The following is a 27,035-nucleotide window of genomic DNA, read 5'->3' on the forward strand; positions in this document are numbered from 1 at the left end:
AAAAACGTTTGTACCGTAGCGACATCGTTCCTGATAAAGAACCTAGGTACTTGGTATTTTATTTTGGATAACAAGAAAAAACTGAAACTGAACTTCACTCCCACTGAACTCCCACTTCACCAGCTTGAAACCTTTTTAGTGTTGAATTTTTCTTTTCGTTTAAAGATTAATAAACAAATAATATAATAATGGATGGAGAAAATATTATTTCTAGAGCAACATGTCAAAAGGGTCTTTCTTCTTTGATCGATTATCTTCATCTACATTTTCTTCCATTCTTCTTCTTCGATGAAGTATTATCGGTAAAAGCATTTCCTAATGTATTCGACGATAAGAAGTGTAAGAGGTAATCTCGTTCGTCAAACTACATGGCAAAATTGGATCAAAATCTGTCTGGAAGGCCGTGGTTATCGAGAGAGAAAGTCGCAGAAGAGAATCGATCAAAGAAGATAGACCCTTTTGACATGTTGCTCTAGATTTGTTTCTAGTTCTAGATTTGTTCTAGTTCTCGAAAAAACGTCCGAAATTTGTATCTCATGACTATAATGACTATAACCAGTGTTTGCCAAATGATCCACTCATTGAAAAAATCGCTTTCGTTCGTTCAAATATGATCTTTCAGGAAACATTTCCCACAGCGGTATTCTATTGTTGTTATGTGCTGCAAATCACGACACAAAAGAGAACGAGACAACTCTGCATCGGCTCGCACTTCATTGCACACCAGCATGCAAGCAAAGCTATCATATACGCTTTCGGTGCAGAAAGCTTATTTTCTTCTTTGCCTCTAACATATGCATACCGACCTCTCCATGCATCATGAAACAGCAGGATCGTACGGACAACGCAAAGCGAAAGATTCATATTCAGCTAATGTAGCAGATCCTGATTTTTAAGTCTCAGAGAGTGCAAACTATATGATTATTTAGCTCGATAGAGGCTAAGGGAAGGGTAGTCAGATTATATTTTCCATTTTTAACGGCTCTATCCCTTGAAATGTGTATATTCATATAGACCGCATAGTTTTACTAGCAACACTGCTCTCTTTCCCCATTTGTTGCTCTCCGCAAATGGTGACCGAATGATGACGTAATTTTTCTTGTATCATTTATTGCTTTGCACTTGCCTGTGCAGTGGGTTTCGCTATAGTAGAGCGGGACGATATATGCGGTATGTGGTATGTGATGTTTGATACAGATCGGATATGCAATCAACAGTCTTCGTTCCTCTCTCAGTTTAATCACTAAATATTACACAAGTGATTACTGACATTCATACAAGTATCTGAATGATCCTCTCATATTTGGTTATATGTACGTGAGAGTTTACTTGCATGACACATTATGTATCATTCGATTTTGATCGAAATCCAAACACTGACTATAACTCATGACCATGACTATAACATTGTGATTTATGGAAATAACTACAAGCCTTCCATAAACTCACATTGCAACATTTAAAACCATCTTCATTTTCCCCGCAGCGCAGCCTAGGTGTAGATTTGTACGTGAGATCTCCAATGGAGTATCCCCTCAGATTCACTTAAAATTATCGTTCTAGTACTACAAACGCCCTTCGGAAACTTCGACAGAATATCACCAGTGTCGATTCCCCAGCGTGCTGCTTGTCGTTTCATGAAACTCGGAAAGTGGTGACATAAAGTAAAAGTTGACGGGCGTATTTTCTTTAGATAAAAAGTAAGTTTATCATCGATTATAGTGCGAAATATCGACCGATAATACCAGCAATAAGTGGCGCAATTGCATCTCTTCAAAGTGAGCTCAAAGTTTTATACAAATTCTAACGTTTTCGAGTTAAAAGTGAAAAAACAAATACTTGCTGCCGGAGTGATTAGGAATCGATTTTTCTCCCACTTGAAGATGATGATGTGGGTGGAAAGTGGTTGTGAGGAGCGGATATTCTCTGGTGTTTAGCGTATGAATGAAGAAGAGTTTCACTGATAGCGGGTGTTTAGCATTTGATGATTTTGGTTCATGAATGACGATCTATTCACCGTTTCAGGACGATAACAGAGTATCAGGGGATACAATTGTTAGACTATAACGATGTTTGCAGCTAGGTCAAATCAAATTTATATGTAATGAGAATCAAGCTATAAAGAAAAAAGTGTATTGAACACTGACGCATGCGATTAAAATATAAAACGGAAGATACAAATTAAGTTTGGCTCTAAGTAATGTGGAAGAATTGTGCTGTTGATCGTAACCTTGAATCATTCAATATTAGTACAAATAGTCGTTCAGAAAAATCTTGTAATTGTAATTGTTGAAGTAATGCAGCCATTCGTAAAAACATCTTTACAGACTTTACTTCGCGACATCGAAGATATAATGACGAAATATATCAACATTTTGAGTGAGCGTAAAGAACACGTACTCTATCAAATTAGCAGACCCAAAAGCAGTTTTAAATTGCGGATGTTTGATAATTATTATTTGATGTTTTATGAATTTATTTAGGTATAACAAAATTTATAAATTAAATTGTCAACCGGGAAAATTACTAATTTTAGTAGAACTCGTAAAGGGTGATCTAAAATACAAAAAAACGACCTTCGATAAAATGATCAACAATTCTCTGAAGCCCTACAATAATGAAAGTATCAGATTTTGAATTCCATCCAATGTCGGTAAATGGAAAATTTCCATCCGCAAAAAAGATAGGAAATTACCGTCCCTGCCGATAATATGAACATCGACTTCTGTGATTGATAAAATCTTCTAAACAACTTGGTCAAGAATGAATTAATCATTTTTAGGACTTTAGGCTACTCGTATAAAGTCTGGGGTCAACATTCAATGGTAAAATAATTGATCAAACATCTGATCATTCCGTTGTATTTTTTCTTTCACCAAACAGAGGAACGAACTTAGTAACTCTAACTCATTCAACTCAACTTCTCTGTTCAATGCTGAAATAATTCATAAAATAAAACAATTCAACAAAAAATCAATGCCAAATCAGCTGCAGCAGGGATAACTTGATCAGAAATTTTCTGTTTCTTTTATGGAAATAACAAACTATATTGCGTAATGTGTGTTTTTTACCATTTTGCTGACAAAAATTCAATAAAAAATGTATATGTAAATGTAGAAATGCAGAAGATCATGTATCAGAGATCCATTGATATGTGTTCCTGTTTGACCGTGGAAAAGTCTGCTCCAAAGAAAGTATTCAATAAACAGATACACAAAAAATTTGAGTATATTTTAATCCGTGTGAGCAAAAAAAAATCGAAATTTTGAGTACAACTAGTTGAAAATGTATTGTTTTTATTTGTCGAGATTCATGGCAATAAATGCAGTATTTACACACTTCTCACGTCACGTCACTGTCCTCTTGAGACTCTAAATAGAATTGTATACGATGGTCTTCCATCGACACAGGGGTTGATGCAGACTCTGCAAGCCATCGGTAAAAATAAAACACCCAGGAAAATTCACGAATAAATCCGAGAACAAACAATCGGACCAGATCCAAGCAAAGAACACGAACTAGATATAGGAAACTCGCGATATGAAACTGCAAGTCATTAAATGAATGTTTCTCCCCTCGATGAAGGATGGAACATCCTAAAAGTAGCAATTAGCAGCACAGCCGAGATCGTCAACGGGTTTGAACAACGGAGAATTCGGTACAAATGGTTTGATGACGAGTTCTGAGTGAGAAGGATGCCCGATGCACAGCCTTGCTGCAAAAAGCGACTCAACAAAACGTGGAACGATACCAACACATCTCTTTCGGGAAAAAAGCGCCGCCTGAAAGAGAAAGGGTGTGAGGAGATGGAGCTGTTCTATCGTTCTCGAGAATTGGAGAAGTTCTTCAAGAAACTAAACGCCTCGCACTAAAGCTTTGTGCCGCGGGCCAAAATGTACAGAAACAAGGAAAGACGAACGAACGCGAGGTGATCGAAAGGTGGAGAAGCACTACGATGAACACCTGAACAGCGGCAGACAGGAGACCAAGACGGCGTTGAGGAGGACTACACCGGTACAGCGAACAACGACGACGTACCACCCCGACGATGGGTGAAGTTAAGGAGGCCATTAATTAGCTAAAGAAACACAAAGCAGCTGGTAAGAATGGCCTCGTAGCGAAGCTCTTCAAGAGAGGTCCTGGAAAACATGTACAGTGTATGCACCGATTGATAGTCAGGATTTGGGACACAGAACAGCTACCGGAGGACAGGAAGGACTGAGTAATCTGCCGCATATTTAAAAAAGGCTGGATTGTGGGAATTATCGTGCCATCATAACCCTGAATGGTGCCTACAAAATTCTCTCTCAGATCCTCTTCCGCCGTCTATAGCCAATCGTAAGTAGATTTGTGGGATGTTATCATGCCGAATTCATGCCGGTTGCTCGACGACGGACCAGACTTTTACACTTTGGCAGATCCTCCAAAAGTGCTGCGAATTCAGGTGCCTACGCATCACATCTTCGTTGACTTCAAGGTCGCATATGATACAATTGACCGACGACAGCTGTGGAGGATCATGGACGAACACGGCTTTCCACGAAAGGTGACAATACTGATTCAGGCAACGATGAACGGTGTGCGGTGCAGTGTGCGGATTTCATCTGAGCTGTCGGAATCATTTGAGACTCACAGGGGACTTCGACAAAGTGATGGACTCTCCTGTCTGCTCTTCAACGTGGCGCTGGAAGGTGTTATGCGGAGAGCGAGCTTCAACATGCGAGGCACGATTTTTAACAAGTCTAGTCAGTTTTTCTGCTTCGCCAGACACGTGTACATAATTGGAAGAACACATGCGACGGACTTGATTACCTGACTGAAACACGAAGTAGGGCTGATTGGGCTTGGGATCAATGCATCTAAGACTAAATACATGCTAGCAGGAGGGAGATTGCATCTACTATGGACTCCACAAATCCTTAAGGTCCAACGAATTATCACCTCGTACGAAGTGTACCATGTACACATCCCTGATTCGACCAGTTGTTCTCTATGGTCACAAAACATGGACAATGCTTGAAGAGGAATCACAAGCACTTGGTGTTTTCGAACGCCGAGTTCTCAGAACAATATACGATGGTGTACAGGTAAACGGAGTATAGAGGAGAAGAATGAACCACGAACTGGCGCAACTCTACCACGAACCCAGCATTCAGAAAGTGAGTTCTGTCCGGGAACTGACGGACATATTCAGTTCGTCCCGGATCTTTTTCGAGGCCTTGAAGGGATCATTCTTGGTGGTTCGCCTTATGGCAAAGTCATCTTCGGCGGTCGTTTTCCTTTGACGCCCAGTCGTTTCGGGTTTTTTTTGCGGATGTGGAGGTGATTAAACACGAAGGTTTTGGATAGTCCCAAGTTCTCTGCGATTTCACGTTGGCTGCTGCCTGCCTTGTTGATTTTGCGGATGACCATCCGCTGTGTTTCCGTACAATTATGCGAGCGACCCATTTTTCGTTGACTGCAACTAGACTTCGAGAATTAAAACCTTACAAACTTGTTTACATGTGAATACTTACCAGGAACCGAAAAACACAAAATACCACCTAGAAACAATCAATTTTCTTCGAAAATCGGTTGGAACAGCACTCGAAATAGCCGAAACGGGGAACTGGTCCTAAATTTTGTCGCGTCATTCTAGTTATTAAGTATGCTTAAAACGATTTTTTCAATGAATGACTTTAGTTCTAACTACACTGCCGTTCTACGCATAGTTGTCCCATGTTACTTTTTGACAATTTTCACTTTTCTTCATAAAACTATGTTTTATGCCTAATCTTCCGCAAAAACACAAAATATGTTACTGTTTGTTCCCAGCTTTAAAAAAAAACAAGCTCAATTGTCCCATGTTGATATTCTAGACATAACTGTCCCACAATGTATTTTTTTTGTAGATCCATAATAATTTAATCGGTTGAAGTACATCAATTTTATGTCACACTTTCAACAGGGTTAATGCACTCATTTCTGGTTAGAGAAAACGAACTTTTTCTAAAACAAATAAAAACAAGTTTAACAGAAAACGTGTACACCTAGTTAGCGAATGCCTGATAACAATAAGATTTATGATCTGCAAAGATGTTGCAGATCACTTCCTTCTTCATTAAACGATGTTTTCTATGCATAATCTTTCGGAATAACAAAAAAAAACTTACTATTTGTTCCCATTATTTAGAAAAAAAAAAATATATTCTAGGCATAACTGTCCCACCATTAATATTCAAACCCGCAAACAAGTTTGATTGATTCAAGTGAGGGGAACTTTTCACTTTTCATTAGTCAATAGATTACTACCTATAAAAACCAGATGTATTGCTGAACTTAAATGTTTAAAGCTTCTGGTAGATAAATATGGTGGAAAACTTGGAACATGGGACAACTATACATAGAAGGGCTGTAGAGATGTTATAAATTTCTTCAAAAAATGCAAATAAATTATTATAATGGATTCAAGCACTGGATTGGATTATTTTTCTCGAAGTGTTGTCACTTTCTTTTTTTTTTTTGCTTGAACAGTGGTCTTAATGTTTTGTCCGACACTTATGAATAAATATCATATCAATAAATAAATGATTCTGAGATTGAGACCACGAGTATTCGTTCAGTAAGAAAACACAAATGTTCGATAGTATTCATTTAAAAAACGCGTGACCGGAATAAATCGCTGCAGTAAACAACTTCAACAGAAACAACCGCTTAGAAAAATGTAGTAGTCTAGAAATATTGTGGCGCGAGAAAAACATCATGTGTATAAATGCCTCACATTTCTATTATAAATTTATTCTCTTGTTTTCGCTTTTCGGAATTTATTTCGAGATCAACGTAATGGGGACGAAGTCCCCATTCAACGAGGATAAGGAGCCGCCAAAATAACGCGATCCGAGTCCGCCGCCGACCCGCCGTCGGAAACGGCGGTGTCTCGCACGCAAACCTGGGTTCCACTGATTGCCCGGTTGGTTTGAAACATAGGATACGACCCTTTAGCAATGTCCGATCGAGCTTTAGCGAGCTCATTCTTTCTCAATCATTCTTTTTAAAATCATATAAAATCAGACTTTAAATTCAATTGCGGAATGTCCTTGAAAATACTATTTGAAATCACGTTACAACTTTGAGAATGCAAGTTCTCATAAACACGAAAGTAATATGTACTGTTTAAATCAACAAGTTTCATCACACATTCTATATGCTACATTGAAATGTTCTTAATTCTATACAAGCCCTTATTCCATGTTCTTCAAATTTCATATAAATCGCGTAACGGCCTTAATTAATTCCACGACTGATTCAATTCCATTCATTCAGATAATTTATTTCCTGTGTATTAATTTAATTACTCATTAAACCTAATTTCCAACAGAGATACTAGCTACTCTTTTATGCGTCTAATCAATACTGTTTTTCTCGCGTTGCAATTTCCACGTGCTGTAGAAAATTGGTTCTCTTTTCCTGTTTTTCCACCTGTTCTTTTCCTCTCTCTCTCTCTCTCACTGCCCAACTGCATCGACTGCTAACAATTGCATCTTTCCAAGAGCGCACTTCTCATCTGCTTTGGCTGTGGAACCGACGGCATATTCGCATTATGAAGAGCAAACAATAATGATCGCCCGATTCGCACGCTCTCTTCCGTCACAGCTGAAAACATGCAGTCGTTAGTTCTCTCCTCGAGTGACCTGTAGCAAGAACGTTTAGCACGCGCTCCCTTCGACGGTTTTTCCCTGTAACACGTAGAGCCCTGTTTCCTGTTGCGTGCAACGCGAAGACGAGAATCCTGTCCCCCGTTTCGAAACACTCCCGGGAAAACGTGCGAGACGATGACAATGATTCCGATTGCTCCCATCCAGTAGATATCGCATTATTCTGAGTTCACCTATGTGTTTAAAATGAGCTTTTTCAATTTTTTCCCACTAGGCTACGCGTGTTTGATTCGCCAGGGATGACCGATTCGAAGTACTTCACCACCACCAAGAAGGGTGAGATTTTCGAGCTCAAATCCGAGCTAAACAATGACAAGAAAGAGAAGAAAAAGGAAGCGGTCAAGAAGGTAAGGGTGAATAGCATTTCGGAAAGTTGTGAACTATTGCCAATTACTGCACACTGATTTTAGGTCATCGCCAGCATGACGGTGGGCAAAGACGTGTCCGCACTGTTTCCCGACGTGGTGAATTGCATGCAGACGGACAATCTGGAGCTCAAGAAGCTGGTATATCTGTATCTGATGAACTATGCCAAATCACAACCCGACATGGCAATAATGGCCGTCAATACGTTCGTTAAGGTAAGCGGCTCAAATCCAAACTTATATTTCACAATACGTTCTGTCAAGATTTTTCTCATATCTGGCTTCACTAAGTACTTTTCTTTCGGTTTCCCTGTCATCATAATCTTTGTTTTTCTCCAATGGTTTTCTTTTTCTTCCTATGATTTTCGCTTAGCAGCTAGACAAGTTTGGTCGTTTTAAGTTTTGCTATGATTTGACTACGTCAAGGTCAATTATTTTAATTCTCACAAATCTCGTTACCTGTTGATCTAATGATGGAAGCAAGGAGAAAAATAAAACAAGACGATCGCTGACCGTGTAAAGGAATGGTGCCAAAAACATGAGATGCTCGACGCGCGTGTGTTTCGTCGGTGCGAAGGGTGAACGCCAACCAATTTAGGATTTTATTGAAATTAATAACTCGCATCACCAAGAAAGGCACGGGGGTTGCTGGCATTAATTGAGCCAAATGGTCGTTATGCTGGGACGAACGGGACGAGTGGTGACTTACACCCGCCGCGACCGTTTAGATATCGTTTGGAAATTTCGATTGCAAATTTTAGATAAGAGAATGTTTACGATTGACGATTGGGCGAAAGTCGTAAACTTGCTTGATAAGGCTGCCGGCCGACGAACCAATGACAGATTTTGAGGGGAATTTTGTTTTGCGATTCGAATCATGTTTCTACTTATCATCGCTTTATCCGTCTGTTGTCTGATACTACTCATTGGGAATGATTTAACCCCTTTCTGTGATGGAAATAGATTGGTTTCAACGCTACAGAAGGGACGATTTCGGCAATGCGATTAATGAAAAAAACGCTCCCAGATTTCACTTTTGGGGTACTTTTCGGCTTCGGTTTAGAAGTATGAAAAACGCGTGTCCGATAGTATATTATACACTAAATTATATTTAGAGCTTGTGTGGTTCACAATTGTGCGGAGGTCTATTGGCCCTGAGTGTCTATTGTTGGTTCTATGGAAGGGTGTGTCAGTGGTTTATCTGATTCGTGATAATGATCGGGTGACCAGAGTGTTTCGCGACAGTACTCCCCCCTTAGGTTTATCAATACCTCTGATGAATAATCACGCGGCGTCCAGACCGGGTTCGGTATGCCGGTGGTTCGATGTTATCCGGTGTCTTCGGTTTCGGAGATTGATGATTTCTTTCCATTAATGTCTACGATGAATACTTTCTTCTTTCGCCGAAGCACTCGGCACGGTCCGTTGTATGGTGGTACTGAAGGCGGTTTAACGGCGCCAATCTTCACAAAAACGTGGCTGAAGGTGCTCAGTTCTTTTTGCAGGAATGAAGATGCTTTGGTATCGTTCTGTATCGTTCAAAGCAATGAATATCGCTTGTTCTTCTTTGTTTGTGTCATCACATGTCTTCGTTTCGGATTGAGCTGTGGACGCGACCAAATTACTCACTCGCTGTTGTCTCATTGCATCAAACTGACGCCATTGCATTAAGGTTCTGAGCTACACAATTTTGTGGCTATCGTCAGCCCACCAAGAAAATAAAAGTTGTGGAATTTTTTCAGTGATTTGGTCTTGCATGACGGTAGGAAAACTATCTCCACAAAGGATGACAGTTAAGCTAATCTAGACTGGCAATATTAGGGCTTCTGTTGAGAAGAGTGCAGAACGAAGATAAGTGTGTGAATATTTAGTTGCTTCAAGTCATCGATATATGGATATTTGTATGCGTACGTGCGTGCCTTCATAACCCGTACGTAAAAATAGTGCATCTTCGCTACGCTGAAACCCCATTTGTATCTGCTCCCATGTGCATTGGCCCTGTAACGATGCAACAATCGCCTTTTTTATGCTATGATTGACGATTGGTGTTGCAAATTATGCAATCGTAATGATAAATATAAACAAGGAGGGGAGATAGCGGGAGGGAAATATTTACGCTAGGGTATTGCTAAAGAATCTCTGCTGAGGCAAATATTCAACCCTTTTCCAAGCATTTAAGATTGTTTGTTTTTTGTCATTAATGCATTGAACTGACGCTATGGTGAAGCAGGTGTTAAGGTTGTGCGCCAAAAAATTTGGGGAATACCAAGTTATTCAATAAGTTATATTAAGTTATTAATTTATTTGGGCTCGCGTGCTAGTCGCAAAACTGCTTTCAACTAGGATTGCATTTACGCTAATCTTGATCATAATGAAGCAGTGCTACTCTTTTCGAGGTTGTTGAGATTAATAAATAGAGTTTATTTCGTTTATTTAGTCACCAAGAAAATAAATGTTCTGAAATTTTCTATATGATTTGGTTTCGTTTGCCAGTAGCAAAACTTTCTCCACTAAGAATAAAGTTATAAACAAGCGACTTGAATTAAACTACAACGTATTTTTTCGTCAACAATGCGCTCGTGTCTTGAACACAACCTCCTATAATTTTTTAATTAGATGACGAAATCTGGTGTTGTTTGCTGTTGATCAGCTCTCGAGAGAAGTATGCCAGTGGTTGATTACCTGATTTCTCGGTGATTTGGCGTAAGACTGCTCCAGTTGCAGTGCCAAATGCGTCGATTTCTAGTGCCAAATTGGCATCAGCACACGGATGAGCAAGAAGAGCCACGTTCGCTAGTTCCTGCTTGCATTACTCGAAAGCGACGATCGCTGTTTCATCTCATTTCAACGGACGAAAAACAGCAAAACAGCCTCCCCTTTGCTCGGTGTGGGTTCAATACCATTTTGGGTAATGAGATGATCAAGGAACACAACTTCAGGTTGGCCGATCTGGCACTTGCTGGGATTGATGGTGAGTCCATTTTCTCTCAGCCGCTCAAAGACGAGACGAAGATGCTTTTTGTGTTGTTCGATGTCGTTGGATACGATGCAAAGATCATCGACATAGGGGAAAACAAAATCAAAGTCTCCTAAAATGTCGTGAAGATGTTTTTGCAACGTGTGCCCTGCGTTTCGAAGTCCGAATGTCATGAATTTTGAACTCGAACAGTTCAAATGGAGTAGTAATAGCGGTTTCAGCGATGTCTTCCTGTGCAATGGGAATTTGGTGGTAAGACGTATGTTTGACGTTGGACTGTGATCGTTCAGAAAATTTGTTTTTTTTATGTAATTCTTTTCATTCACTCCAAATGGTGGCCCTGAAAAATGCCGTTTGTTTTATGTACTCATAATCGTCCAACGCGTTGTAACGAACAAAAAACAAAATTAGCTTTCCTGCCAGAAGCTAAACTGTGTAACTGTCTATTTCAAAATGATAAATGAGTATCAGTGTGACACATAATAGGTTGGAATGGAATGGTAGGCGAAGCATCCCTACAATCGGTAAACAAAAAAAATATATCGTCATTAATTACATTGAATATGAAGAAAATACAAGAAATGTTGAAATGTTGCTTTTTCGGTGAAATAATGTTCATTTGCAGACTATATTTCACGTCACAAACACTGACACTGTGGACCGCCATTGTATCGCTGAAATAATGATTTTAAGAAACAATGGTCCTTATTCCCGCATACTCTTCACGGTGAAAACGAATTAAATGGCACGTCATTGAACTACGTTTTACGAGTTAATGAAGTGACAAAGATAGTCATGGACTTTCTGGCAGAATGAACACCTTTCAAATAGAAATTATGAATGATAATTAACTTCTTCGTATCAAACTAATGTTCAATGTGAATGGAAAACTTTATGTTTTTCATGTAGTAAAATAATCTCTTACAAGAATTATATCTAAAGATAATTTTATATTATAATGATAAATTTTAGTGGAAAACTAATTTCGTATTCAGATGTCGACACCGTACCGATGTCGTTGCGGATACACTCATTTCGTTTCCACTGTGCAGTGTTTTGACGAATTTACGTCAAATTTACAACCAGATGGCGCAGCGAGTAAAATGATTGTTTTGTTTTTTTTTGTATGAAAATCGTTGAAATTTGTTAGAAGAATCCGAATTTCCCTTCAAATTTACGGGTTCAAGTATTCTTTCTACGCTGAAAAGTTTAGAAAATCATCACATTTCAATGTGGTATATATATTATAAAGAATGGCTTGGTATAAGTGTTGTAACTCTAATTTTCATCAACTAGGTATATGATGAGTAGCATGTGTTGCGCTCAAAATACTGCAAATACTTCTCGCATCGGCCCCTAACCAATTATGTCAGCCAACTTAATATGATATCGATTTCATCGCGATTATCCACAGAATTCATAACCTGTATGTATTAACAAACTTAAAATTTGAATCTAGATAGAAATAAATTGAATAATCACGACCGAATCTTGCAGTTAAGTACGGAGAATGAACAAACATCATCTCTTTTGGGATTCTGAACTCTAATGTAGGTATCGCATTCGTATTCGTATCGTATCGCAGCTGATTCAACTTTGCGTGAATTCGTCAATTCGGGAATAAAGCCCATTGAATTTCTATGGAATTGCACCCATCTTACTTACTCACTCCATTTACATCACACTTGTTCCTATTCATTGACTGGATGTCCAATTTGTTTGATAAAACGAATTATTGCACACAATCATGTGTTGCATACAACATTCACGGGAACCAAGTTAAAAGAAAGAATGCATAATACATGATTTTATTCTCTTTTATTCGTCGAATTGCTCACTTGTTTTACTATTTCCACTATTGATGTGTCTGGTGAAAAAAAGGATGATAAATTTGCCGTTTGATGGTATATATTATCACATATACTGAAGAACGATTCTGCGTATTATGCATTTGAAAACTCCTAATTTTTCGTAGAGTAATCCTCTATAGAAATCAAAGTAGTCCTACGTCAAAACTGGTTGACCTGTCGTAATTATTTGATGAACGGTTTTCGCTTTCGTGGGTCGGTGGTGAATGTGGGTTCTGTATCGGCAGTGATGTCATTAATTTCCATTCGAATCTGATTGTTAATAAGTTTACTGCGTTTGAGATCCACCAGAAGATCGTAATGTTTTGAAAAATCCGTCACGATGATCGGTGATTCAACATTGAATTCAACAAATTTGAATGTAAATCAACTTTTCACGCGAAGTTCCATATGCAAAATCGACATGATTATATTTTTCGGAATCCTAAACCATACGTTTATCGATTTTTATTATTTGAATAGCTTTTCAAAACTGGTTTGAAAAACTTTTGAGCTATGGAAAACAGTTTATCTTTCGAAAGTGATTGTCATACCTCTTCGTTCAGACGGCAAAGAGATTTTACCGTTCAAATCCTTGTACCCCAAACTAAACACTCTTGTTTTCGAAATTTGAAATTTACACCTCATTACAGGTGCAGAAATGATGTGGTGCAAAAAAAATTACACTATTGTTTACGATATCTATCTTCCGTTCTTCCTCTGTATCGAGCAAAACAACTGTGTCTGACAACCGCATTTAGAAAGACTTCTATCTGCTAGTTGGGGCAAAACTGTGATTTCAATTATGATGATCATGATCTGAATTATAGAGACTTTAAAATTTCTCTGTTCATTCACATCTAGCCTTGCAAAGGCCAATTTGGAAACTGAAGTAAACTCTCGGCCTTAACCCTCTGCGGTCGGAATTAATTTCCATTGAAACAAATACTCTTATCATTCCACGCTAAAAATATTTTGTTTATACCGAATACCGTTACCTATTATTCATAGAAACTCCTTATACATTCGTGAAAAAGTTCACTAAACATAAAAATTCGTTTAGAAAAAATGTAAACTATTACATCGTTGAATGAAGTATTCAGTATGATTATTTGCTGTGGTGGCTGAGAGCAACCAAACGTCCGCAAAGGGTTAAGAAGGACCATTTGGAAAACCTCGCTGCCGTCTTGTCGCTAGCCGGATGGCTAATGAATCGTGAATGCTGTGAAATTGCGAATAAATTGGTTTTACTCAATACATTGAAAACGAGTGGAGCCTAAATTGCAATTTTAGAGAAACAAAGTTACAGAGGTAGTTATGGTTTGTGTCACCGACAGTTATCATTTTGCGCGGGAGTACTAGAGGGTTAGGTATCCAATATTTTTATTTTTGTTAATTCTAACGTATGAAAAATCAATCTTAATCAAAGCTCTACCACTGCGATTTGAATGCGAAAACAACGATTCTGAACATTCTGCTCAACTTGTGAAGGACTGCTTTTGATCAAAAGACCAAATGCATAAGAAGAGTCGATCGCCAGCATAGGGTTACCATCCTGGTATCTAAAAACAGTAAAAATCGACCGTATTTTTTAATGAATAAAAACTGTTGAAGAGCGTCAAACATTTGACTCATTTCCTTCAATAAAATCCCGCTTTCGAACTCGTGTATTTGCAATGTCCCATACCTACAAGTAATTTTCAAATCTAAATCATCGAACCACGAGGAAGCATATCCAGAATGCTCGTATTCGGTTTAGGCATTCGATCTCTTCCTGCTTCTATTCATGTTCGGTTTCTCGTAACGTTCCTCCGCACCGATTATTTTCAAACTACTAGCACTCATGCACCACCTTCTTTCGGTTCAACTCTTTAAGTGTTTGCTTGTTTCGTCCACTTTTCTACACTTTCCACACACCTACCGATTGATCATTGTCACATTTATCATTTTTGTTTTATTTCGCCCCCGGCTTTTATGTTTTACTATCGCCCCCTCCCTCAATATGTTATATCGCTACATCGTATTTCTATTTCAACCAACAATTAAAACTAAAAATTATAATAACTCATGTAAACTGTGTAAGGATTTGCCACATTCTCAACTCGTCAAGGTAATGATAAGAAACGAATGTATTAGCAAAGCATTAAAACCAAAAATCTATTGCAACAACTTTCTTTAGCACTTTTCTCTATCTCTTTGCCAAGTTAAAACCTTAGCAGCAACAAGCAAAAAAAATCCGTAGCAAGTCTATAGTGTTTCCTTCGTTGATCGATTCATGTGTTCCGTTACATATTTTTCTTCCGTTTTTTCTTTGGTTCTTTCGTTTCGATGTTAATGTTTACTACCTTAACGTTCCTCAGTCTGTACAATAATCCGCTTTCGAAGTGCGTTTTTCGTTTCGTTACTCTTGTGTCAGAATTTTAAAACAAACCCCAGCTGATCAGCGCTGAAAACCGTGTAAAGCTTTTTCAGCTTCGCTGTAAATAATGTAAAAGGGGTCCTGTAAAGTATAAATCGATTTTGCCCCCCCGAGCAATTCAGTCAATTAGAACATTACTGGTATGTTGAGAATTGGAAAATCACTCAGGTTTAGATTAGTTGATGCATGTAGGCATGTTTTTTTTGTTATTTATATATTGGCTGTTAATGAGCTTAGTATTTTCAATGTGTAGCATGGCGTAACAATATTTTTATAACAGCTGATTGTGATTAATGTAGATTAGCTTAGTGAAATATGAGGTTAACCACAGCAATTTCAACAAGCGCATGTAACAATATATTCTGCTATTAACGGAATAACGAGACATCGTTCTACGACCACATAAGCGACGAGAAGCCCGACCACAACGAAGGTTTAGAAGGCACAGTACAACATCGCGAAGGGCAAAAGTGGTTAAGACGAGAAGAGGAAAGTTGTAGTGAAAGTGGAGAGATGTAAGCTATCGTTGTCGAAGAGAACGATGTCCGCGAAGCCTCGGCAGGCAGCACCGGAACCCTATTGTGTGAAGAATATCTGGCTGACCGTCGTACACCAAAATATAGCTGAGTGCTTCAATATGGTGCTACGTGACCCAAACAACCTTCCTGAACTCACCGTCCGTGGCGTCGTCTTCCTCCTCCCACAAAGACAGCAACACGATCGTTTCTCGTCAGGGTATTAGAGATCTATAAAATTCATCCCGCCGTCGTGAGGTTTCTGCAGCATGCGATCAAGCAGTTTATAACTAATTTGTAGTTAACGCGTGGTGAACTCTTTTAAATAATACACTGCGTTTCACAACTATAGAACCACTATTTTTTCTGAGTTTCCAAAGATATGTAAGAAGTTGGTTGAATTGAAGTATGTAGTGTTGGATATAATAACTATCTTCATTTAAAAGACTGGCCATTTGAATTTTATTGTTGTTTTCAGGCGCGAAACAATAAAAAACTAAAATTCAAGTATTTCTATAGAACAAAACTATAGAACCAGATGGAAAAACTCTCACTCCTTTACAAAATTAACGTCAATTTCACATGGATTACAAAAGGTTTCTAATTTGTAGGTCATCTTTAGTTCTCAATCAGTTCAAATGATTAGAGGCGAATGAACTTCAAAGTTTAAAGCCTCTTAAAAACAAAGAAAGAAAGAAAGAATCAGTTCAAATAACCCATTCTGGATGGTTTTTACCAAGCTGCGCCATGTTGTAGTGTATATCTCGTTCTACGCAGATGATACTGCTCGTTTAAGCTCTTTAAATCACTCATACTGCTTGTAAGCTGTATCTACTATTCGTACAATCACTCCTCATAAGTTCTTGATAGGGTTTTGATCTGGTAAAAAAGCTGACCATGAATTTCTGGATTTTATGAATTGATGCCAAATTACCCATTTATCCTATTGTTTTTGATGTAAAAACAGCAGTAAATGATTCTGAAGTACTTCGTTGCACTTCTGACTGTTCATTCATGTTGTGGCCCGAATTGACAATAGACAACTGACGCTCCAATGTGGTCTATTAGAGTGCATCATACTGAACTAACAGTACCAACCTGCATCTGTCCTGAAATATGCTCGCTTCCAGCTGTACTGGGATTGGAACTGTTTTGATCGACCTCTCGATCCACCACAACCGTCCAGATAGAATGGTTTACGACAAGAGCGACTTGCATGACTCGTCGCATCACCGATGTCGCTATTCCTCTTACCCAAAATCTGGAGAAGACCCATGTCCGCGAAATCTACAAGTACATACCATTGTGATTAGTGGGAGCTTCGACATTTTTGGGAGCTAAGGGATGTCCCAATAATTGTTCTAGTCGTTCTCTCTGGAACTGGAAAGGTGTTGAACATAAAGAAGGATTTGGCTGGCACCCACAAGCTGCTCATCTTTAGCACCTGCATGATTGTCCGACAATTCCAGGACTAAACAACAAAAGCGTGCAGCTGTGTGAATTTTGTAGAGACATCGAAAATCCCATGTACAGCTGAAATTCTCTGGCTAGGTTCACCTAATTAAGAAATGTCAAAACTCTGGCAAAAAATATGCAGATGCCAAAATAAAGATATTTATGTAATAGGTGCGCAACTAAATTCTCGTTGTTTCATATCAGAATGCAACTCTACCGTGAAAAGTGATAACAAATAGATTTTATAAAATATTGTCCATCGCCAGCTACAAATTACTTCCATTTTTCTGACAGAGCTCAAAACAAGTTAAAGTAAAAGCGTTCGTCTTTTGAGACTATCTCAGAATCAAGCAGTTTTTTTATGCATCCGCATGAGCGGCAACTGCAGATCAACTAGATCGCCATCGAACGGAATAAGTATGACGTATGACGGAGTAAGAAGTACCATTTGAGTTTTTCCTAATAGGTTTTAATGGGTTTGGAAACGTGAGGCCTTGCGTTTTCCTTCTGGAGAATCACCTTTTCATGCATCTGCTTGTTTTGTAGTTAATGCTCGGCTCGATCGCATCTATTTAATGTAATACCGATAGAATAGGTACAAAGTTGGTGAGAAACCACTTCGTGAGAGTTTATTTAGATATTTATTAAAGAAAAATCGTATTTAAAAAACATCAATGAACCTTGCTCAAATTTGAGAAACATTCATTCAAGAACTTTCAGAGCAGCTTTGCGTGATGCTTTGGAATTAGATGTAATTCCGGCGACTTTTTTGGTCGGAGAAACAATTCCGCATGTTTTCGAAATAGTACTCAACAGAATCTTTCGTTCTTGTTCTTCGGCCAGTTCAAACCTTTGTAGGGGTATGAGGGTCATCATCATCATCATCATCATTCTTCGTGCTGTTTCTAGCTTCAGCCAGGGTCTTTTTCTTTTTATTCGTGTTCGTCTATCGGGGTGAAGTGATATCGGTATATTCTCTACGCAACGGAACTAGGATTGGGCGATCTTTAAGAAAGATTTTCTGAACGAATGTCTTTTTTCCACTTTTTTCTACTACTTATTTATATAAGTATCATTTTTTTTTAAACATGGAATAAACATTTCAAATTTCTATTCGAACATCAACGACATTTTATTTTGATTCTTTGAAGACCAAAAAAATGTATTTTCCAAGGCATTCATTCATCTTGTACCGTCATGGAACCATTTAATCGAATAAATTGATTGAAAATTATTAATAGCAATTCAACAACTGACATTCGTTCAGAATTCCGCTGACGATAATCCCATAAAATTCAAACGTTCCTATCCCAGTTCTAGGATAGAACGTTTCGGCAGGACCTGGTGACACCATCCAATTTCGTCACAATTTTTATTGTTCTTCGAACGCTTTTTCTCATGGGCTCGATTGTCAAAGTGTGTGCGAGCTGCCTGAATTCGGGATCAAGGCATAATCAAGCCAGTAATCATAATTAATGTGGATGGAAGACCAGACGAGATCTTTCTTTTTAAAAAGGTCATAGATATTTTCGATTTATCATTTGTATCAATTGAATGTTGATGCAATATTTGTTACTACAAATTGTCCAAGACGCGGTGCTTTCATCTGAGTTGAACGTCGGATTGCCCCTCTTTCCCGGGAGTCAGCAGGTTCAATGACTCCTTATGATCATGAGGGATCTCACTTGGATGAAAAAATCAAAACAAGAGACCCGGAACTGGAAACAAATCATTTTGAGTATGCAGGGGAATAGTTAGCTGATTAGTGGAATAACCTAGCGATCGATGGATATCCCGTCAAAGTAGAATATATCGAGTCCGCAAACTCCCAAATCGATGAAGCGGAATTAGTAGGATATTGAGCCGAGTGGTTTGCTCGTCACGTAAGGACATCCCAAACCCTTTTGCAAGTAGTGAAATGTAACGACAGGAACTGCTGCATTGACTAAAAGATTAGTTACTTTTGTGTAAATCAACATCAATCAATGTTTCTCTCAGCTAAACACTGGATATTTTGAAAGCACCAATTCCAGCAGATGTGAGCATTATTTTTCCGCCTCTGTACGAAATTCTATGAACTTGTTAAAAGATTATCCGAAGTCACTACTTGAGAAACTTCTGTATGAATATTTGATTCCAACATGGACAGATAATTAATTTTGTTACGTTGATATTCTCATTACCTAAAAAAGCTAAACAATTTTAAAAACGACTTTGACTTTGTGTACAGATAGCGTTACTTATTGTTACATAAAGGTGGTCCAAAAATCGCATTTTTAGCGTTACGTAATTTGTCTACGAGGCAAAAGATCGAAAAGAAATAATCGATTTTCGCGATTCTTTGGAGTACAAATCGATCCAAAAAATCGGAAATCGGAGAAAAGATCGATGTTCTCAATATCGATCCAAGATCGCCCAATACTAATCGAAACATCGAAACATCAAAAGCTTTCATTGACAATTGAAAATGCTCATAAGCATGTGCATTATCATTGTCAAGCTGTTTTATTTTTTATTATATAAAAATTTTTGAAAATTGGTGAATATAAGGGAATTCAAACAAGGTCATGAAATATCAGGAAATTTCGTCACCAATCATGGAAAAAATGTAATTAATGATACCAAAAAAATTGTTTGACTAGTTCGACTCTCTGTGGGGTTTTTAGTATATTGTTTGCTTTTGCCTGTAGGTGAAGTAAGTCCTTCATTCTTCCCTATGGAGTTTTGGCAATTTTGGATCTGAATGTCAGATTTTGAGATGAAGAAGAGAAGAAGGTGGTAAATCGTTACATGATGTCAATATTCTTGGGACGTTCTCAAGCGTCAGATCAACTCGCAACTTTTAAAGTAGGCCTGGGAAATATATGTCTTTGAACAAACTTCTACTGGTGACGATGGGACGACACCAGCGAAAATTGGTCATTTTACGCGAGCTGCAACTGGAATTTCGAAATGAAGAAAAAAAATCATGGATTTGGGAAACTTTGGATTGTATATTTTACATGATACGACTCGAGAAGCTTTTGACTATATTAACGGGGTTTGGACGCATCGATTGGGTTTCAGCAGACTTAGAACTGGAACAATACAGCTCGATTATATACAGTTTCTGATTTCTTTTCACTGTATATAAACGAGTCAGAAAAATATTTTTTTATTCGTTTTTTTGCATGTATTTTTCGTTTTTTGAAAATAAAAGAGATATAAATTTGATTTTTACTTCATCCGCTTAAAGTCAGAAAACACCTTTCTAACATGAAAAAAAATAATTTATCCAGATTTTCTCAGGAGGTGATAGACGATCATATTTGATGAAAAAATTCTTCTACGCATATGGTCAAATTTCAACAATGACAGAGTTATAGATTTTTTTTTTGTTTCCAACACTGTTGCCTCAAACTGGCTCTACATTAAAAAGTACGCTACAGAAGACGATTCTGTTGCTTTCATTTGGAAGATGAAAAATTTTGAACAGGATATAGTAGTGGAACATCCAAATTAGTGGATTTTAATAACATTTTGGAAGTGAACAACTTAAAAGTTAGTAATTTTTAATGTGTTATTATTAATTTCATCCTAAAAATTTATTTTAAACTAGACTGTTTCTATCAATTAAATTGAAGCTCTTTAACCGGTCTACAATTTGTTCTTTGACACCCATCTTCTATGTTTCTTAGTTTGGCTGCAATCTCGATATAAACAGTTCATGGTGAAAATTCAAGCAAAAGCTTCAGAAATCACGATTTTTACCCCACTGTACATGAATTAGCCACTTAAATTATACCTTAACGCTGAAAGGTTACATTTCTTCTTAAGTATAAGTCATATTTAAAATATTTAAAAAAATAGGTTTTTTTCAAACTGTATATAATCGAGTCCAAAATTGTATATGATCGAATCACAAATAATATGTATATAATCGAGTCCGACCTGTATTGCTATTAACGAAAGCAACAAGTTTGCTCACTATGAACCGAAAAATGAACGTCTGGAGCATTTTTGGAAAGGATAAGTTTACTGATCTTTTACCATAGTAAAAATGGTCTTCTGTCTCGTGAAGAAATCCCAGTGTTGAGAGTGGTTTTCCATTAACACGTTGAATGACACCGAATTTTTGCTCAGACTGCGTCAGTCACCGATGACTGACAGTAGCACATATGATAATAAAGGTAATTCACATAAGCATATAAGCTTATAAGCATATAAGCATTCCATTTCGAACAAAAATACCTTCCACTATGATAAGAAACGATGGCCCTAATACGTATAAAAATTTCCATAGAGTCGCTATAAAACCGTGTTAACACCGAATGTTTTTTATGAAATTATGCGTGCAGAAACATCCGAGGAATAGCATCGATAAAAATGTCGAGCTAGTTAATTCAACGAGTTCGAAATTCTAACTCTCTTTATCTAGAAAACAAGAAAAACCAGACAAATAAGTTTTTGGGTAAATGAAATCTAATGAAATGGCTACGAGAAGCAGAAGCGAAATCTCTCGAGGTGAAACGAAAAAAAATGGAAAACGTACAGAAGGAAGTTGAATTATTGCAAAAAGAAATCGTTTCGTTAAAGTTGTAACACCTTCGTGGAATTGATCTAAGTCAAAATGAAATGTCTCGTTTTGTACTAGTGTTTCAAGTTCTTTCAAGATAACTTTGAACATTATGAATAAATCTAATTTCTTATATTTCACGACACTTCTCAGTCGTCGTTTAGCTTAATAAAAAATATCACACAATATATTTATTGGAAGATATCGACAGGCGTTCATAAATTTCTCTGCTTTTGTTTATAAAATGTCATAGTAGGGCATAGCATAGAGAAATCTTCTTTATTGAGCGTAAAAAGGGAGCAGATATATACTAAACCAGTGTGAATAAGACACAACATGAAATGTAATAGATTAATTACTGAGTGGCAATTTGTGAGGTGTCTGTACTCCAAAAGTGAGATAACAGTAGGAACAGTGGTTAGATCCTGATAATGGTCGATCAAAACTATATTTGAGTCAAGAATCTAAAACAAACGTCGTCGCCCTGATATATAAATTTGATAAGTCTGATGGATGGTATTGTGGTAAGGCCGCCTCTTTGACATCAATATGATTGATCCTCAATATGACGGATATACATCAGTTTTAAATACGCATGAAATTCCTGTGTTTCTGTTAAATAAAAAAACAAAAGAATATAAATCACGAATTTTATTTTTTGTTTAGTATTTCATATCGGAAGGAAGAATTACTTTGCAGTTAACATATGGCGCAGGAAAATAATAAAAATATAGATTTGGTCAAACATCGCAGATAGATCATCAACACATGACGAAGTTAACTCCGTATTATTTTCCCGAAGGCAGTAATTTGGTCTCCTGACAAGAACAATGGCTGAAGCTACTAAATGCCTTCAGGATCACCCAAACAGATTCGACAGTACAGCCGCCTTGAGGGACGATGGGTTCTTGCAAATCTGTGATTTATAGAATGCCAAACTAGGGGAATAGATTATCTATATTAGGGTTTTAATCAAACCTCTATTTATATCATCTATCTGTGGCATATAATTTTTTTTTAAATTTAAGGCAAACCTACGTAATATGTAGCGGGAACACCATATTCAAAATGTACAGTCACTTGCCAAACGAACGACCGTCAGTGAACCACAGAAATCCAGTGTTTGTCTTATTCTCACAATTAGATGGTTCTCGTAAATGCTGAAGGATGATTCGATTCCGTTACAAGTGAGCCTATTAAATCCTCCAAAAAGTATTGTAGATAAACATCTGCGTCAAAAAGTATCCAAAAATTAAACAAAAAAAAAAATCACGAGCGCACTCACCCGAATGTGTCCACGTATTTACTCAAATAGTGTAAATACACAGTACCCTATTCCTAGCTGCTTTTCAGTTTGTTTCATGAGTTGTGAGTTACGTTTATAAGTTTAGCTTCGCATTTTCCCCTCTGTAGTTGGCAGTTTGTTATAGCCGGCTTGTTTCGTTTGTCTTTTTCCTAGCAATATAAAAAAAAAACCGGTGGTTTATTAAGTTGGGTTCAGACCACACCCGCTCTGCTCCATTTTGTTTTTAGACCGATGACAATCCAAAATTTTGCCTAATTATGCATAGCAAAGTGTTTGGTCTGGACCCAGCTTCAAAGTTAGCGGAACAACTGCATACCAAAGTGTACTAAAATTCTGCTTCTGAATCTTTCAGGATTGTGAGGACACGAACCCATTGATCCGGGCGCTGGCCGTTCGTACGATGGGCTGCATCCGGGTGGACAAGATCACCGAGTATCTGTGCGAACCGCTGCGCAAGTGCCTCAAGGACGAGGATCCGTACGTGCGCAAGACGGCCGCCGTCTGTGTGGCCAAGCTGTACGATATCTCGAGCTCGATGGTAAATTAGATATCGTACCCGAGATATGCCCCGATTCTGAAATCTGTCTAATATTCACAGAACGTTTCCCCATTCCAGGTGGAAGATCAGGGATTCTTGGATCAGCTGAAGGATCTTCTGTCGGACTCCAATCCCATGGTTGTGGCAAATGCCGTCGCCGCGCTCAGCGAAATCAATGAAACCTCTGCCAGCGGGCAACCGCTGGTCGAGATGAACTCCGCCACTATCAATAAACTGCTCACGGCGTTGAACGAATGTACCGAGTGGGGTCAGGTCTTTATTTTGGATTCTCTGGCAAACTATACGCCGAAGGATGAGCGTGAGGCACAATCCATTTGCGAACGTATCACGCCTCGTTTGGCCCATGCCAATGCTGCTGTTGTGCTCAGTGCGATAAAGGTTCTCATGAAGCTGCTCGAGATTCTGGCTGCTGACAGCGATTTTTGCGCAATGTTGACGAAAAAATTGGCACCCCCGTTGGTGACGTTGCTCAGTTCCGAACCGGAGGTACAATATGTAGCCCTCAGAAACATTAATTTGATTGTCCAAAAGCGTCCGGATATTTTGAAGCACGAGATGAAGGTTTTCTTTGTGAAGTACAACGACCCGATCTATGTAAAGCTGGAGAAGTTGGATATTATGATCCGGTTGGCTAATCAAAGCAACATCGCGCAAGTGCTGAGCGAACTGAAAGAATATGCCACGGAAGTTGACGTGGATTTTGTCCGCAAGGCGGTTCGAGCTATCGGACGATGTGCCATCAAGGTGGAACCATCGGCGGAACGGTGCGTTTCCACATTGTTGGATTTGATCCAAACCAAGGTGAACTACGTCGTCCAGGAGGCGATTGTCGTCATCAAGGATATATTCCGTAAGTACCCGAACAAGTACGAAAGCATCATCAGTACATTGTGTGAAAATTTGGACACATTGGATGAGCCAGAAGCGAGAGCATCGATGGTGTGGATTATCGGAGAGTACGCGGAGCGTATTGATAATGCGGATGAGCTGTTGGATAGTTTTCTGGAAGGATTCCAAGATGAGAACGCACAGGTACAGTTACAATTGCTGACCGCAGTGGTCAAGTTGTTCTTGAAGCGCCCAGCCGATACTCAGGAATTGGTTCAACATGTCCTGTCGCTAGCCACCCAGGATTCGGATAACCCAGATCTACGCGATCGTGGATTCATCTATTGGCGATTGTTATCCACCGATCCTGCCGCCGCCAAGGAGGTAGTCCTCGCCGATAAACCGCTCATTTCTGAAGAAACCGATCTGCTGGAACCAACTCTTCTGGATGAGTTAATCTGTCACATCAGCTCACTGGCCAGTGTTTACCACAAACCTCCCACAGCCTTCGTGGAAGGTCGTAGCGCTGGAGTGCGCAAGAGTTTGCCAAACCGTTCCGCTTCAGCCGCTGGCGAAGAGGCGGTTCAGGAAGCAACCGTTATTCCGAACCAGGAATCTCTCATTGGAGATCTTCTGTCGATGGACATTGGAGCTCCAGCTGCGCCTGCTGCACCGGCTGCGAACACAAGCAATGTAGATCTACTCGGTGGAGGTCTCGATATTCTGCTTGGCACTAATCCAACGCCGGAAACAACCAATAACACTGCAGCAACAGCTGCTACTACTTCGGGTGCAGGAGGTCTTCTAGGCGATATCTTTGGTATTGGGCCAGCGGTTGCCACCAATATGATCCAAATTCCAAAAATTGTTTGGCTGCCCGCCGACAAGGGCAAGGGTCTGGAAATTCAAGGAAGTTTCTCTCGTCGTTCTGGCCAGATTTACATGGATATGACTTTCACCAACAAAGCCATGCAGGCGATGACAGGGTTCGCGATTCAACTAAACAAGAACAGCTTCGGTCTGGTACCTTCAGCTCCACTGCAAGTTGCTCCGCTACAACCGTCCCAAACCGCCGAAACATCACTCCCTATTGGAACCACCGGTCCTGTCCAGCGAATGGAACCTCTCAACAATCTCCAGGTCGCTATCAAAAACAACGTTGACATCTTTTACTTCGCCTGCCTAATTCATGGTAATGCACTTTTCATCGAGGAAGGCCAGCTGGACAAGCGTGTCTTCCTGACCACCTGGAAGGAAATTCCCGCCGCCAACGAGATCCAATATAACCTGCACGGAATCGTTGGAACAGCCGATACCGTCGCGGCAAAAATGACCGCCAATAATGTATTTACCATTGCCAAGCGCAACGTCGAGGGCCAGGACATGCTGTACCAGTCGCTCAAGCTCACCAACAACATCTGGGTGCTGCTAGAGTTGAAACTTTCCCCCGGAAGCCCGGATGCAACGCTCAGCCTGAAAACTCGCTCGGTCGAGGTAGCACCGATTATATTCGCCGCATACGAGCTTATCATTCGTGCACCCTAAGCGCTGCGTTGTTTGTCCCCTTGTTAGTGTTTTTATATGTTTGTCCTTCGCACAGATGGACTATTATTGATGAAGATGACGGTAGAGTGGTAAGCGTAATCGTGAAAGCAAAGCTTTGCTACAAGGGAAGGCAATCTCTTATTAAGACTTCACACATTGTTTAGCGTTTTCATTCCCCCACACTAGCTGCGAGAGGTTATTTCGTATTTCGTTGAGGGGTAGAATTATCACCGCGGTGGTTATTGTCCTACTACGCTATTTGGTAGAAAATTATGTTCGGGAATGACATTGACTAAATCATGCATAAACATTATTAGACTATATTACTAAATATTACCTAAAATGGATATAAATATTACTGATGAAATTTATTAGCGATTACGAAGGGTCTCCGATCGTAATTTCGATGACATCCTTGGTTTTCGACCTATGGTAAATCATTTCCAAATGAATCATGCATTGCTGGAAGGTGTTCTTTGTTGATTTTCGTGTACCTCGCTCAATCTAGTGGCCAGTTGTCTCACACAAGCATGCTTCCACAATTTGTTTGATCGAGCATAATCGCTTACGTTTTTAAAAATGTGGATAATTTTTTTACCAATTTTTCATGCATTTACCTTAACACCTGTTGTTGGGACCACTTGTGCATCGTTTATCACAGTAACCCTTGAGTTTTCAAACAAAATTTTACAGCGCTATCAGTTGAATTACGGAAGTTACAGTGAAGCAATGCCCATGGTTTGTGCATACTGGGGGCACCATCCCGTTGCGAAGAAAGTGGACATCGTCAAGTACTTTGAGTCCGCCCGGTATCTATAATATCCTTACAATTCTAGAGAAAAATGAACGAAAGCCTGGTTCCGGTCCTACGCGAACGTAAACTACAGCTGAAAATAGAGCAGAAGACAGAGGAAAAGTCCCCCACCAATGAGGTAAGTTCCGACGTGAAGTACATCTCCCAAAGAAGGGA

At 39.0% G+C, this 27,035-nt stretch overlaps 1 protein-coding gene across 6 annotated transcripts; it reads left to right on the plus strand.

The window, feature by feature from the left end:
* The first annotated feature begins 1,610 nt into the window (after window positions 1-1,610).
* Window positions 1,611-26,446, plus strand: LOC129775592 (AP-2 complex subunit beta). Of its 6 annotated transcripts, none has more exons than XM_055780498.1 (6): window positions 1,611-1,700; window positions 7,909-8,041; window positions 8,105-8,275; window positions 14,967-14,993; window positions 23,486-23,671; window positions 23,732-26,446. In XM_055780498.1, exons 2-6 carry the CDS (start codon window positions 7,934-7,936, stop codon window positions 26,063-26,065), a joined length of 2,826 nt encoding a protein of 941 aa, XP_055636473.1. In that variant the 5' UTR covers window positions 1,611-1,700; window positions 7,909-7,933; the 3' UTR covers window positions 26,066-26,446. The 6 variants fall into 6 exon arrangements, with proteins under 6 accessions (XP_055636473.1, XP_055636474.1, XP_055636469.1 ...); XM_055780499.1 differs by having other exon boundaries at window positions 1,639-1,778; XM_055780494.1 differs by lacking the exon at window positions 1,611-1,700 and adding an exon at window positions 7,629-7,840 and having other exon boundaries at window positions 23,750-26,446.
* Window positions 26,447-27,035: the final 589 nt, after the last annotated feature.

Source organism: Toxorhynchites rutilus, chromosome 3, assembly GCF_029784135.1.
Source record: "Toxorhynchites rutilus septentrionalis strain SRP chromosome 3, ASM2978413v1, whole genome shotgun sequence".
Taxonomy (NCBI): Eukaryota; Metazoa; Arthropoda; class Insecta; order Diptera; family Culicidae; genus Toxorhynchites; species Toxorhynchites rutilus.

What these genes read in the sequence shown, in the direction of transcription:
- LOC129775592 (XM_055780493.1), top strand. Translation starts at nt 7,812, where the DNA reads ATGACAATGATTCCGATTGCTCCCATCCA. An exon ending in CACATTCTCAACTCGTCAAG is followed by an intron (nt 14,994 to 23,485) that starts GTAATGATAAGA and finishes TGAATCTTTCAG; the next exon opens with GATTGTGAGGACACGAACCC. An exon ending in ACGATATCTCGAGCTCGATG is followed by an intron (nt 23,672 to 23,731) that starts GTAAATTAGATA and finishes TAATATTCACAG; the next exon opens with AACGTTTCCCCATTCCAGGT.